At 50.4% G+C, this 12,581-nt stretch overlaps 1 protein-coding gene across 1 annotated transcript; it reads left to right on the forward strand.

Annotated features, from left to right (window-relative positions):
* Positions 1 to 4,782: 4,782 nt before the first annotated feature.
* ARPC5L (actin related protein 2/3 complex subunit 5 like) lies at positions 4,783 to 12,413 on the forward strand. Its single transcript, XM_081790942.1, has 4 exons — positions 4,783 to 5,079; positions 9,370 to 9,442; positions 10,386 to 10,562; positions 11,855 to 12,413. Exons 1-4 carry the CDS (start codon positions 4,931 to 4,933, stop codon positions 11,915 to 11,917), a joined length of 462 nt encoding a protein of 153 aa, XP_081647068.1. The 5' UTR covers positions 4,783 to 4,930; the 3' UTR covers positions 11,918 to 12,413.
* Positions 12,414 to 12,581: the final 168 nt, after the last annotated feature.

Genomic DNA, 12,581 nt, shown 5'->3' on the forward strand with positions numbered 1-12,581 from the left:
AGGGAGCCCTAGCTCCGCCCCTGACTCCAATCCCTACCCCGCCGCGGGGAGCGCCGAGGTACCGCCCGCCCAGTTTCGCCCCGAGGAGCCCCGCACCTGGGATTACTCAGGTCTTCATGTCTCCTGAGCAGAGCAGTTGGGGAAACCGAGGCCCAGGGTGACTGGCAGCTTCCCGGAGATGGCACAGTGAGGACTCGAATTCGTCCATTCAGTCATTTACTCGTTCATTCATTCATTCAGTAGACCTTTGCAGGTCGCTCCATTTGTGCTGCCTTGATCTGGGCGCCAGTGCCCTGGGGTTGGAGGGGATGAGGGTTTTCAAAGATGAATGAACCCAACTTCTGCCTTGAAGGAATTTAAAATCCGAAGAGGGCAGGGAGAGGCGGGATCAGACAGCTATACTCACAACTCCATAAATGTTCCAGTGGAGGCAGCACGTGGCAGGGGAAAGCATTCAGGGCCTTTTTTTTTTTTTTTTTTTTTTGTTCGCTTGGGACTCTTGGCAGATCCCTTCCCCTTTCTGAGTCTCAGTTTTCTCACCTGTGAAATGGGTATTTTTTGAGGCTTACGAACACGAGAAACTCTTAGCACAAGATCTAATGCACAGCAATCGTTCAAAGTATGATTGACATTAATATTCCCTGTGGAATGAACACTTGAGTTGGGCCCTGAAAGTTAAAGGAGAATTCACAAAGCAGGGAAGGTGCTCAGGCTTTCTGACCAGGCAGTTGCCCCAACCAGCAAACGTGAATCACTCCAGTGTCACTCCATTGCCATGTACAAATATGAACCAACACCTTTTAGACCACTAGTCAAAGCCAGGTTGCCCCCTTGTTACTGTCCGGTTCCAGGGAGGCTTCTTCCATCCCTTTATTGGGTTCTACCCATGATCCTTAGCTTTTGACTAAATTAGTATATTATCTCCCTTTTGTGTCCCAAGCTTTCTTTTTGTTTTTGTTTTGTTGTAGTCGTTGTCTTCGTCATCGTTTAATTAATTAATTAATTAATTTATTTATTTTCTAGTAATCGTTACACCCAATGTGGGGCTTGACTCACGACCCTGAGATCAAGAGTCATGCTCTTCCAACTGAGCCAGCCAAGTGCTTGATGTCCCAAGCTTTCTGTGCAATCCTTTCTTTAGCCCCAAATATACTGAATTAAAATGTTTACAGGTCCAGGTGTCAGAATGGCTCAGTCAGTTAAACGACCGTCTCTTGATTTCAACTGAGGCCATGATCTCAGGGTCCTGAGATTGAGCCCTGCCTCCGGTTCCATACTGAGATTCTCTCTCTCTCTCTCTCTCTCTCTCCCTCCCTCCCTCGCTCTCCCTCTGCCCCTCCCGTACTGGCGCACGCACTTTCTCTCAAAAAAAAAAAAAAAAGTTATAAGTCTGTCTCCACAACCAGCCTGTAAGTTCCCTCTGGGTAGAACCTTGGCTGACACTTGATTTAGTTTATCTAGTCTCCAGGCCCAGCACATGGATGCTTGTTGGATGAATGAATTAATAAGCATTCCACAGACCACGGCTTCCAAGTAGATGGGTATGAGGAAGAGAGGGCAGACGGAAGGCAATCTTGGCATGGATTAGTCTTGAAAGAAAGTTGAATGGTGCGAGGGGACTTTGCTGTCATATTTTCCAAATGCTTATAGTTCTTTTAGAAATAATGATTATGTGCATCTTTCTGAACTTGGAGGTCATCTGTTACTCCCTTGTTTCCTTTATGCCACATCCAAACACCAGCAGATTCTGCAGCCTCTGCTTTCACAATAACCTAACATCTTCCCACGACTCTTATTGGCACCTGTCTGGCCCGAGCTAACCATTGCCTGTCACCTGGACCATTGGTGTCACCTTTTAAATCACTTCTCTAGCTCTTATTCCCATATATTCTCAATACAGCTGTTAGAGGGACACTTTTCAAGCTTAAAGTCAGATCACGTCACTGCCCAGAATCTCCAGTGTTGTCCCATGAGTTTGACCACGTCCTTCCCTCAGCCTACAAAACCTCTCCTGCTTCCATCTCTTCTCACTCTTGTGCCCCAGTATGACCCGTTTCCGGAATATGCCACACCTGCCCTGTCTCTGGGCCTTTGCTTGGCTTCCTCCTTCACTTCCTTCAGGTCCCTGATGTGTCACCTCCTCAGAGAAATCTCTCCTGACCACTTTACCTAAGGTACTGTGAGGCCCTGCATGGTTTTATACCCTCAGCACAGTCATCCCTGACATAGTATAGATTAAAAAAATTTTTTTTAATGTTTATTCATTTTTTGAAAGCAAGAGAGACAGAGCGCAAGCAAGGAAGCAGCAGAGGGAGGGAGACACAGAATATGAAGCAGGCTCCAGGATTTGAGCTGTCAGCACAGAGCTCCATGCGGGGATCAAACCCACAAACTGAGAGAACATGGCCTGAGCTGAAGGTCAGCGGCTCAACCAACTGAACCACCCAGGTGCACCAGGATAGTATATATAGATTTATTAAATTCTGACTCCCTGCCTGGGAGATCCAGTCATAAGCAGGGCCATTATTTCAGTCACCAGTTTATTTGGGGGCTATTTCCTTACATATAAATTAGGCATTTAAGAAAAGGTTTATTTATTTTTGAGAGAGAGAGAGTGCAAGGTGGGGAGAGGCAGAGAGAGAGGAAAGGAATCCAAAGCAGGTTCCAGCTGTCAGCATAGAGCCTGACTTGGGGCTTGATCTGATCTTACAGTTTGTGAGATCATGGCTTGAGCCCAAATCAAGAGCCAGATGCTTGACCGACTGAGCCACCCAGGCACCCCTAAAATGGGCATTTCTGGCTTAAAGTTCCTTCTCCCCAGGCTGTTCTGGGGATATGAATTTCTGCTGTCATGTGGCCTGCCTGGGTCACAAATATTCCTTTCAAGGTATGGAGCTGAAAGGCAGGAGGGCTTTGACTGTTTCCAGGACCTCTGAGACTTTTATTCAGCACTTATTTCCCAGTGTAAGAGTCTGGACCTTTAGCACCTGAGATTAAGAAGTATCATAGTGGGGCGCCTGGGTGGCTCAGTCGGTTGGGCGGCCAACTTCGGCTCAGGTCATGATCTCGCGGTCCGTGAGTTTGAGCCCCGCGTCGGGCTCTGTGCTGACAGCTCAGAGCCTGGAGCCTGTTTCAGATTCCGTGTCTCCCTCTCTCTGTGACCCTCCCCCCGTTCATGCTCTGTCTCTCTCTGTCTCAAAAATAAATAAACGTTAAAAAAAAATTAAAAAAAAAAAAAAAGAAGTATCATAGTCTGGCAATATTTTTTTTTATCTATAGACACAGTTCAATGAAAAGCATTTGAAACAATAAAAACGAGTCATACTTCTTGAACTATTGACCTTTATCAAAAACAGTACAATTAGGGGTGCCTGGCTGGCTCTGTCAGTAGAGCATGCAACTCTTGATCTCCAGGTTCTAAGTTTCAGCCCCACGCTGGGTATAGAGATTAATGTGGTTTGAAGTGTTGGGTTTTGGAGCCCACAGCCAAGAAAGAATTCTTGAGATGTCTTCGGTGCAAAAAGGTGGTTTTATTAAAGCACAGGGACAGGACCTGCAGGCAGCGTTGCACTGGGATTGCGAGGAGTGACTGATTACACACTTGGGAGCTGGGGGAGGTAAAGGCGAGGGGAAGTTTTGGAAAGGATTTTCATATGCTAAGAGCCTCACAGGATCCTGGAGACCTACCTGTGGTCAAGCTAAGGTTGTTTTACCTTCCAGCAAAGTATTAATTGGGTTTCTGGGAGAATGTAGTACTTTGCCTGCCTCAAGTATTTGTTAATGGGCTGCAAGTTATAAGGAAATTTCATTTTATCTACATTTCCTTTTGCCTGTTTCCCACATAAGAGATTACTTAAAATCTTAACAACAAAAAAGTACTACTCTATGAAAACAAAGACCCAATTTAATCTAAGGTTAAGGCCTATTAACAGAATCCCTCAGCCAACAGCCCACTCAATCTTGGCACCACAAAGTCATTCTTGACTCTGCACTACGTCCCCCCAGCCCCATCTTTCCCCATCTCCTACTCTGGGGATTCAGCTTTCCATCAGAATATGCCTTTCCAGCCAGGACCGGCTTCTCAGTCCCCAGGACCTCGCCCTTCCTGTCAGCATGGGGACCACAGGGTCATGTCCCTCACCTCCCACCCACCAGGTCAATGTGACTGCTACACCCGAGGTTGCCTAGTCCAAATATTTTCATTGTCTTGTCTGTCTTCTGGATACACTTTAAACGTCTGTATAGTCTCCCAATTCACAATAGAATCACTATGTACAAAGCAGAGGCGACTTCCTCCGAGCAAAGTGGTGGCGTTCAAGGCTCCTAAGATTGTAGAATTAGGATCCCCCTCCCCGCCTGCCCCCCCATTCCGTCACTTCCAGAGGTAGAACTACTACTCATCCCTCAGCTCGAAGGTTTTTTTCTCAAAGAAGCCTGCCCAGCACCCGACAGCCAGGAGCCTTATCCTCAGGGCCCCGTGCCGCACCCCCCCTCCCCCCCGCGTCCGCGGCTATGCCGCGCAGGCCCCTTCCAAGGCCAGGGGCTCTTCGGATTCAGGAGAAGCCGAAGAAGGAGCGCAGTTATAGCGTCCACGATGTTGGGACCTGTGTGGGGACAGGGCGCCCACTCAGACAGCAAGACTGGGGCTCCCCGAAGATGAAAGTCCCGCTGAAGGCCGTGGGAACGACTATAAGGTGGATTCTCCAGCGCTTCCAGCCAGTCTCCTACCGGGCTCCGCCCCTCCCGCCCACCGGCACTTCCGGTTCCGGCGTGGCCCGGAAGTGGGCGGACAGCGGCGTCTGCGCGCCGAGGAGGTGGAGGAGGCGCCCGGCGGCCGCTTCCCGCCCCCGAGCCTGAGCCGGTGCCGAACGGAGTAGAGCCGAGGTCGGACCCGGAGAGGAGGCGGCTGAGCGGGCGCCGACTCCCCGCCATGGCCCGGAACACGCTGTCCTCGCGCTTCCGTCGGGTGGACATCGACGAGTTTGACGAGAACAAATTCGTGGACGAGCAGGAGGAGGCGGCGGCGGCGGCGGCCGAGCCAGGCCCGGACCCTAGCGAGGTGGACGGCCTTCTGCGGCAATATCCTTAACCGGCGCGGCGGGCCGCGCTCCCCTCAGGCGGGCCTCCCTACTCGTCTCACCCCGGGGCCCCTGAGGTCCGTCTCCCAAGTCCCTTCCGATCCGGCTCCCCTCGAACCGGGTTCCCTCAGCCCGGTATCCCCCACCGCCTTCCCTCCGACCCGGGCTCCGGCCCCCGGAGGTTCCCCCAGCAGCGTGGCTCCACGAGGCCCCTAGACCCTGGTGGACCCGCCGGCTCGCCAGGCTCCGAGGCACGCCCGACTCGCCTGCCGCCCGCAGGCCGGCCCCGCACTCCTCCGCGAGGCCTGCCCTCGTCTCCCCCGGTGTCCTCATCCCCTCTGACTGACCGTGGCTTGGGCTCCCTATCACTCCGTCCCTCCCTTGCAGGAAATGGGGCCATTCTCGAGCTTGATGGGAGGGAGGGGCAGAGGTGAGCCCCCGCTGAGTAATTGAGCAGCCTGGGTGGCTCCTGGGCACTGTCCTCTTGGGCCGGATTGCAGCACCACAGGAAAATAGGTGGGTGGATGGCTGTGGGGAAGAAGGGACCCAAGGGGGAGCGAAGGCTGCAGCCCTAGCCCAGCCCTGAGGTCAGAGATTGTGCACCTCCGACCCCAGAATCAATCTGACCCTCCAGGTTAATGCCACTGTTTTGCACCTGTCCTCAGTTTCCTATGAACACCTTGAGCTGTGGACCTTGATGGTCTCAGCCACGTTCAACAAGTGAGTTTTGGCTTCCTACCCGCAATAGCCTTCTTGTGCAGGAAGCAGTGGGAAAAACTAGTAGTTTAGAGCGAAGAAAAACCAGACAGTATGAAGTGAAATGTAAAAGTAGAGCCTCATGACTGGAAATGACTATTCCTGTGACCACAGAGAGCAAGCATTTAGAAAACAAGATTAAAAATAGAGGTGGTTGTCACAGCCCGCTGGGTCCCTTAGCAGTTTGAGCACAGGAAACTGACTTATTCTCACAGGAAGGATTTTTCTTTATTCAAATGGTGTTACAGGAAGTGCCTGCCCCCTCCCCCACACTTGCCAGGGCAGGGTTGGAGGCTCATGCTGTATATAAATCAGATTCTGAGTGTTTAATCAGTTGACTCAGCTTGGGAAGTCAGGCCCGTGGACTACCTTAGGGAGGAGTCCTGCAGTGTTCCTCCAACGTGCCTTTGAAACAAAAACCTTCAGACTTTCTTTGTTTGAACAGGAATGTGTTTTCAAAGGTGGGGATTCAAACTTGTATTTCCTGCCCCATCAGGATCACCCTGTTTACCCCATTGGTGAATCGGGGTCATGAGAAGGACCCCTCATGAGGGAAGATTGATTCTGCGTTCTGATGCAGAACCTGGCTCATGGGCAGGCAATGCCAAAAAGACTCCAGGGTCAGGCGTGTGGCCGAGAACTATGTACAGATGGGGAGAACAAGGTCTGGTTATCTGAGGTGTTGGTCCTGATGCTGCAGGGACTTGTTGAAAGCCCTCTCTTGCTATGCCCCTAATGATAGGTTTCTTGAGGCTGCTTGGAGGCCTAGGTTTAGCACATCCAGTGGGTGCAGTTTCTCCACTAGTGGCTGTGTCAGAAACCTTGTTACCATGGACAGTATACCTCTTGGGATTGGGGAAAGGGAGGTTAGCAATGAGAACTGAAATCCTGGCAAATGTGGGGCCCAGGGAAGGAGGAGGAAGGAGAACTAGTATTTACTGAGTCCCTATCATGTGCCAGATATTGGACTTATAGTGATATTACTGAGTTTAAACTATAGAACAGGCTTCTAATAGAAGAGTCTTAGAACAAAGTCCAGAGGAAGGGGTAGAGGTTGGTTGATTGGAGTGGGGAAATGTAGGGAGGAGGAGGAGGAGGCCTGTCCTACTGCTGCATAGGGAATTGAGTCATGGTAGGGAATCAGGCAGATGAAATAGAAAGAACATGGGCTGTGTATCAATGCAAACCTCACTCTGTCATGCTATAGCTATGTGACCTCACACCTTCTCTGAACCTCAGCATCCTCTTCTGTGAAAAGGAGGGGAACCATGCTGGCCTTACAGGTTCCACGGGAGCATCACGGAACAACATTGCAAAAAACTTCACAGTACTGGGCACACAGCGAGTGCCCTAGACATGCAGCTTGGGTCTGTGGGTAGAGTGACAGCAGGGGATTAGAGAAAGAGCTTGGCTTTGGAGTTGGGCATCCTTGGGTTTGAAGGCCGGCTGGACAGCTTAACTTTGTGACCTTGGGCAGGTCATTTCCCTTTTCTGAGCTTCAAATCCATTGCCTTCCAAGTGAGAATAATGATTCTTGTCACAGAGGGTTGATAGCAGTAATGAGAGGACATGTGAAAGCACCTGGTACAGGATAAGGATTTTAAAGTATTCCTTCCTTTTCTTCCTCACTGAAGAACTTTCTGGTCCTCAGGAACAGGTCCAAAGCAATGGTTTTGAGCAGTTTTGCACTCTTTCTTCCCCCTGAAGAAATTTGGCATTGTTTGGAGACACTTTATCACAACTTGGAAATCCTGCTGGGATCTAGTGGGTAGCAGCCAGGGATGCTGCTAAATATTGTGTGATGCACAGGGCAGACCTCACATCAATCATGTGGTCTAGAATGTTAATGCTGTGGTTGAGGAGCCCTGATCTAGAGGAGACAAGGGGGCGCATTCCCCAGCCTGTTCTCTAAGCTGAGCACTGAGGCCAGCTGGATAAATACCGTGCCCTCCCTCCTCCCCAGAACTCCCCAAGCTGCTAAAGGCCCTCCACCCATCAACATCTATAGCGAATGCTTGGTAGGTTGGCACTACAGAGGTAACTAAAGGGTGACTCTTTTTGTCCCTGGGGACTAGTTACCCTGCCCTTCCCCATCCATCTCCTGAGTGATTTTGTTTGCCAGCCATGCTGGTTAGCAAAGAGAGTCAGCCTACATTTCTTTAAGCTTCTGAGACTCTGCTCATTGTTCTGGGACGCCAAATCAGAACTGTTTTCTAAGGTAGAAGTTATCAGTGGCTGGTACCAGACTGGCCCTCGCTTGGCTGAGGGAAAGGAAGTCCAAAGCCAACAGATATAGGGGGTGGGCCGTCTGTCCATTGTGGAAGGTGGATCAGGGCCCAGCAGGGGCCCGGGGAGCTCAGCCAGAGTGGCTCCTGAGTGGTGTGGGCCCAGCTCCGTCAAGATGGAGCCCACACTAGGGAAGATGGGACTAGGCGTTGCTCCGGAGTCTCTGTCTGTTCACACGTAGGTATCACTGCATGAACAGGAGTAGAGACCTGATTGGGTAGAAGCCATTCCTTGTTCTATTTTTGAAGCTTTTTGGCTGAAGCCAGTGTTTCAGATGAGGAAATGAAAGTTGGCTGATGTAATTCAGTTTAAAATAGGTGTCACCTTTGGGGACCTAACCCAGATTGTCATTTTCTTTTGAGTGTGGTATATTTGGAACTCAGCAAAGAAGGTGTCAGGATTGCAACTAAGGTTGCGGGGAGGGGAGAGGATCAACTCATATTTGGGGGAAAAGCTTTTAGATTAATAAATCTCCCTCCTAGTAGCAGCTGGGACCTCACAGACCTAAGTGGGTCTTAGAAGATAGAAATTTTAGGGGCGCCTGGGTGGCTCAGTCGGTTGAGCGTCCGACTTCAGCTCAGGTCATGATCCCACGGTCCGTGAGTTCGAGCCCCGCGTCGGGCTCTGGGCTGATGGCTCAGAGCCTGGAGCCTGCTTCCGATTCTGTGTCTCCCTCTCTCTCTGCCCCTCCCCTGTTCATGCTCTCTCTCTGTCTCAAAAATAAATAAAAAACGTTAAAAAAAAAATTAAAAAAAAAAAAGAAGATAGAAATTTTAGCACATCTTAATTTCTTTAGCAGTTTAACTGAGAAAACATTGGATTAAGAGGAGATCTCCGTTTGTGCCTTCATTCTTCTCCTTTGAGAATGAGAAGATGAGAATGGTAGCCGCGCACTGTTGTCAGGACCCAATGGGGCAGACGTGGTGCCCAGGACCAAGCAGTTGTAAGCAAGCTCCGTCAGGTTTTGCTGCAGGTCACCCCAAGAGGGCACTTGTTTCCAGGGAGGGAAGGAGTGTCCAAATGTGTTTTAGGGGGCGGCGGAAGGAGGGGCTTGCACTGTTGGCAGAGGTGTCCTCTCCTCTCTGTGGCTCAGGAAAGCCACAGGCTACTCTCTGAACGGGCTGTGGCCACCTGGAAGCTGCGGTGGGAGTATCTCTTGACTCCTCCCTTGAGCTGTTTTTGAAATGAGTTCATTAATAAAAGTGTGAACATGCTTGAGCCTAGCCATCCTTAACTGGTGGTGATGCACAGGGGACATGCTTCGGGCATTCCATGCAGCCTTGCGGAACTCTCCCGTCAACACCAAGAATCAGGCCGTGAAGGTAAAGGGGGCTCTGCTGCAGCTTTGCCGGGTGGTGTTGGGACCAGGGTTGTGGTTGTCCGTGTCCCCATCTGAGCGTGACTTCCACGGGGCTTCAGACAGCATCTATTTAGTGTTAGCATCAGTGAGTTTCTACTAAGGGAGTGGGTTGGCACTGGGCAGTGCTTCCATGGAAGCCTCCTGGCTGGCACTCCTGACATCAAAGCTGTCGGTGTTTATAGTAAAAGCTCCCCAAAGAAACATTCACTTCTCCCCAGAGCCTCATGGGGTGAGAAGTCGGCCCAGCCCTTGCTGCTTAGCAAAACTATAAATTAGCATGCCACGTGGGACTTAGCAGTTTCTGCTTTAAAGGTTATCGAATAGGCTTTATTTGCATAAGTATTTTCAGTGCTTTTAAAATTTCCTGCCTTTTAAAAACAAGGTGAGAAGATACATTTGTGTTTACTGCATCACAGCTGTTTAGAAGCTGTCTAAAATTTGGTCCAGGGAAAGGGGTCTCTCTCAAGCTGGGGTTTTGCTGTCTTGTCACAGCATCTTGATGTAATCAATGGCTGCACCTCTCAGGCAGAGGGAAGTGGCTTCTGTGTTACTGGGGTGAATGCAGAGGGAAACTGCAGCCTAGTACACCTGTTCAGAAAGTAGATCTCCACAGTTAGGATCTTGTGAAATCTGAGGCTTTGCAGGTATGCTTCTCTCTGACAAACCACTTACTCCCCCAAAATAAGTGGGATAACTTATTAGCATGAATAAGGGATACTTGAAATTTAAATCAATAAAGGTATTTCAGCCCACTTAGTTTTTAACCATCCCAGACAAATTAGAAATTGGGCAGTGTTTCTAAGAGTTCTGACCACTTGGTTTGGTATTTCTGTGCCGGTCTTGGAGGACATGGATGTGCCTGGGCTGTGGCTCTGGGTGTCACTCCCTTTCTCTTTCCTTTATAGGAACGAGCCCAGGGCGTGGTGCTGAAAGTGCTTACAAATTTTAAGAGCAGTGAAATTGAGCAGGCTGTGCAGTCACTGGACAGAAATGGCATTGACTTGCTAATGAAGTACATTTATAAAGGGTTTGAGAAGCCCACAGAAAACAGCAGTGCGGTGTTACTCCAATGGCATGAAAAGGTAGGTGAACACACTGCTCATGCGGGCAGCTCACGGACTCGCCCCAGTTCTAGGGTTCAGATCCGCGGGCTAGAGCTCCCACAATAACATAGGACAGTCTGATTGTCATAATAATAAGGGGCCACGCCTAAAGCAACCTGGGACATCTGATCACTTCTCCCGTGGAAGCACTTGGTAGGGGTTCACGGTCTCTGGTAATTGCAATTACTTTAGCTGCTGATTTATGCCGGGCATGTCGTGGGGACAGGTGACTTGGCATGGGAAGAGGGACAGGGAGTCCCAGGTGGGAGGGAGGCAGGCTTGAAGCTGGGGCTTCATAAGACTTTAGTGGAGGCAGCTGCTTTGCATTGGTGGAGGTGGCGGTTGGGGGGCTCTTAAGGATGCAGGCTGAGCCCCTCGCTAACTCTAGGGGCTTCCTGCTGTGCTGCAGCTTCACTAGGCCAGAGAAGGCAGTGGCAGAAACCTGAATGTTTACTTAATGGGGCCTTCATCCACCTGAAGCATAAAAAGCTGTGCCTGTCCTTTGTTCAGGTCGTTAGAAGAGCAAGCCGTTTCATCTAGCCCGTGTCCTGCCTATGCACCAATGTCCCCCTGCCCTGTAGAACTACAGGAAGCTCGCTTATCAGTATAGGAGACCAGGCTATTCCCAACACGGTATCTAAAACTCTCCATAAAGGTTTTGAGGGGTCAGCCACTTGGGCAGCCTTGGTGCTGTGCCGCGGTGGTGGCCTTTGGTCCTGCTGTGGGGTGTGCTGTGCCTGCTCCGTCGGGAGGTGAACTCCTGGGCTTGGTGGGGGTAGCTCTGGTACTCGGGAGCTGAGCAAGCCCTCTGTGTGGTGGGGAGGCCAGGCCCTTTGGTCCCTTTAAGGCAACTTGGTGCCGAGCCCTGCTGGCATTTCTAAGGAGGCCTCAGGGAGGCAGCTATAATGAGCTCGTGTCTATTTAAGTGTCTAGGGCAGTACCGGCAGGCCGGAAACAGCTTGTCAAAAAGGGAAACTTGGGGGGCTGTGCTGTGTATGTGCTTGGTAACAGTGTTCTCAAGCCCAGCTCTGCTGTCTCGAGCTAGCAGCTCTTCGGGACCCCTGGCTCCAGGACAGGGCTCCACGCCTAGAATGGGGGCTCTCTCGTCACCTCCTTAACTGTGCTGTTGCAGGAACCCTTTTTCGAGAGGGTCTGTGATGCGGTGGGACCTAGGTCTGGGAATGTGCTTGGTCCCTTCTTCCCTGGCAAGCCAGGCTCCCACGTGGCCAGCCATGTCTCATTTCACTCCTTTCCTTTTCCTGCCCCCACAGGCATTAGCAGTAGGAGGACTAGGCTCCATTATAAGAGTTCTTACAGCAAGAAAGACTGTTTAAAAAAAAAAAAAAAAAAAAGGACTCATGTTACCTTGAGAAGAATTTTGGATGCACAGGCTGATGAAGAAGGGATTGACAATGGACCATCTTCCTAGGAACTCCCAGCTAAACTATTTCAGGACATGCATCAGCTGAAGTGTATTTTATTTTCAAGGTGGAGGGAGAAATCGTCTGTTTCCTAAATCCTTTGCAGGATCTGATAGTCTATGCCTTTGTCCACAAGTAACACAGAACTGACATTGTAACTGTCTCCTGGAGTGGCTGGCCAGCGTTGGTCAGGTGTACCTGTGTGCTCTGCCTCTTTAAAATGGGGGAGGGACAACTTGGGCAGGTACAGATCCAAGGGCTGTGGTAAAAGGGAGAGCTTGTTTTTTTGAAGTAGTAAAAACTTCAAGGGTTTGTACAGACATCCCGTCTTCCCAGAGAAGACGGGCTCTCTTGGGTTCATTGTAAAGTGCCTGCTGCATCAATAAAGCTCTTGGCTTATTAGTATGTACTTTGCGGTGTGTTTCATGTATGTAAAATGAGTAATGAATGGGACGGAAACGAATGAGAACTGATGTGGAGGGGTGGGCGTGTCCCTGGGGCACTGTCCCCAGGGAGTGAGCATGGCGGTCCAGCCCTCTTGCCACAGCAGGACCTCAGGCCTGGGCTCGGCACTGCT

The sequence above is a fragment of the Panthera onca genome, chromosome D4 (genome assembly GCF_046562875.1).
Source record: "Panthera onca isolate mPanOnc1 chromosome D4, mPanOnc1 haplotype 2, whole genome shotgun sequence".
In the NCBI taxonomy this organism is placed as follows: Eukaryota; Metazoa; Chordata; class Mammalia; order Carnivora; family Felidae; genus Panthera; species Panthera onca.

Excerpts from the sequence above, each read along its gene's own strand:
- ARPC5L (XM_081790942.1), top strand. The coding sequence starts at position 4,931 with ATGGCCCGGAACACGCTGTCCTCGCGCTTCCGTCGGGTGGACATCGAC. Across the intron at positions 9,443-10,385 it reads CCAAGAATCAGGCCGTGAAG|GAACGAGCCCAGGGCGTGGT; the intron begins GTAAAGGGGGCT and ends TTTCCTTTATAG. Across the intron at positions 10,563-11,854 it reads TACTCCAATGGCATGAAAAG|GCATTAGCAGTAGGAGGACT; the intron begins GTAGGTGAACAC and ends CTGCCCCCACAG.